At 41.9% G+C, this 1,305-nt stretch overlaps 2 protein-coding genes across 2 annotated transcripts in view; both read right to left on the reverse strand.

Moving 5' to 3' along the window:
• LOC119588253 (ctenidin-3-like) overlaps nucleotides 1-512 on the reverse strand; it is a 1,770-nt gene extending 1,258 nt beyond the window's left edge. Inside the window, exons 1-2 of the mRNA XM_037936949.1 lie at nucleotides 458-512; nucleotides 5-335 (exon numbers count right to left, since the gene is read on the reverse strand). Of these exons, the coding sequence (XP_037792877.1) occupies nucleotides 5-335; nucleotides 458-478 (352 nt within the window). The 5' untranslated portion in view covers nucleotides 479-512. The remainder of the gene's footprint in view (nucleotides 1-4; nucleotides 336-457) is intronic.
• Nucleotides 513-552: 40 nt separating this feature from the next.
• Nucleotides 553-1,305, reverse strand: part of LOC119588254 (glycine-rich cell wall structural protein-like) — a 2,640-nt gene continuing 1,887 nt past the window's right edge. Inside the window, exon 3 of the mRNA XM_037936950.1 lies at nucleotides 553-642. Coding sequence (XP_037792878.1) covers nucleotides 553-642 — 90 coding nt within the window. The remainder of the gene's footprint in view (nucleotides 643-1,305) is intronic.

Genomic DNA, 1,305 nt, shown 5'->3' on the forward strand with positions numbered 1-1,305 from the left:
TGGCCGAAACCGCCACCGCCGCCCACGCTGCCGCCGCCGAAGCCTGAACTGCCGCCGACGCTAGGAAGAACGCCAACGCCGACCAAGGGCGCGCGGACGACACTGCCTCCACCTCGTCCGCCGCTTCCTCCGCTAAATCCTCGGGCTCCTCCACCTACTCCTCCAGCACCTCCGCTAAATCCACCAGCTCCACCCTGTCCAGCAAACCCTACTCCGCCGCCACTTAATCCTCCGGAATTACCAAAGCCACCTCCTCCACCGCCTCCTCGGCTCCCGTATCCGCCTCCACCAGCCTTCGCCGAGTAAACCATTGCCATTAAGGCCAAAACCACGATCTGAAAAAAGAGAGGAAAACACTAGGTATTGCATTCACGTCTAAAGAAAAAGAATAGAGTGCCACACTGTAAAAGGAGCCAACTAATGAAAGTTAAACTCCTGTACTATCTCACTGTCTCACCAAAGGACGGGGAAGGATCATGACTGGCTGTTCAGCTGACTTCGCAGGGGAGACAACGCCAGCGATGTGTGCCGCTGCTTGCCTTTGTCCCGTATTTATGCCAGACATCTACTTCTTCGATAAGGATATACGCCTTTGCTGAATTGTCCTTGAACTTCAAAACGGAAATCTTGAATTTTCCAGATCTGAAATCTTTCGGCAAGTCATGCATTGTAAGAATTGTTTGTTTTCTTCCTTATGTGAAAAAAAAAATCCTTTTTATTTATGACTGACCTTGATTCACTTATTGTGATATTGGAATTTCCAAAAGGCAAGCTTGTATTTATGCTTCTCAATGGCAATATATCAAAATCACCTGATTTTAGTTATCCACATCTATAAACATTATTTGGTCTTTATTGTTTCACTTATACATACATATACAAACGTAAACAAACACAAACATTTGTATATGTGAAAACAGAGATAGAAAAAAAAGATGGAAAAGACAGATCAATAGATTGAAACAGGGATAGAGCTAGAGAAAGTGAGTGATAAAGATGAGGAAAAGAGATATAGACGTAGAAAGGCTGAATAAACACTTCCTTTAGAATTTGTTGTTTAAGGGAGACTTCAAGCTCATGCCTCTATTTTCATTAAAAAAATTACATAGCCATAATAAATCTGGTATTGTCTTTATGTGATATTTTTTTTATTTCTTAATTCTACGATTATGTGGACACTGAAAAGAAATTATTGCCAATATATTCAGCTTTGTATCTTGACGAGAAGTAAAATGGAATGATCTATGGTACTAATTGACCTCCGTCATTCATTTATTCAAGAAGTCAAAGTAGATCATAAACAAC

Source organism: Penaeus monodon, chromosome 23 (assembly GCF_015228065.2).
Source record: "Penaeus monodon isolate SGIC_2016 chromosome 23, NSTDA_Pmon_1, whole genome shotgun sequence".
Taxonomy (NCBI): Eukaryota; Metazoa; Arthropoda; class Malacostraca; order Decapoda; family Penaeidae; genus Penaeus; species Penaeus monodon.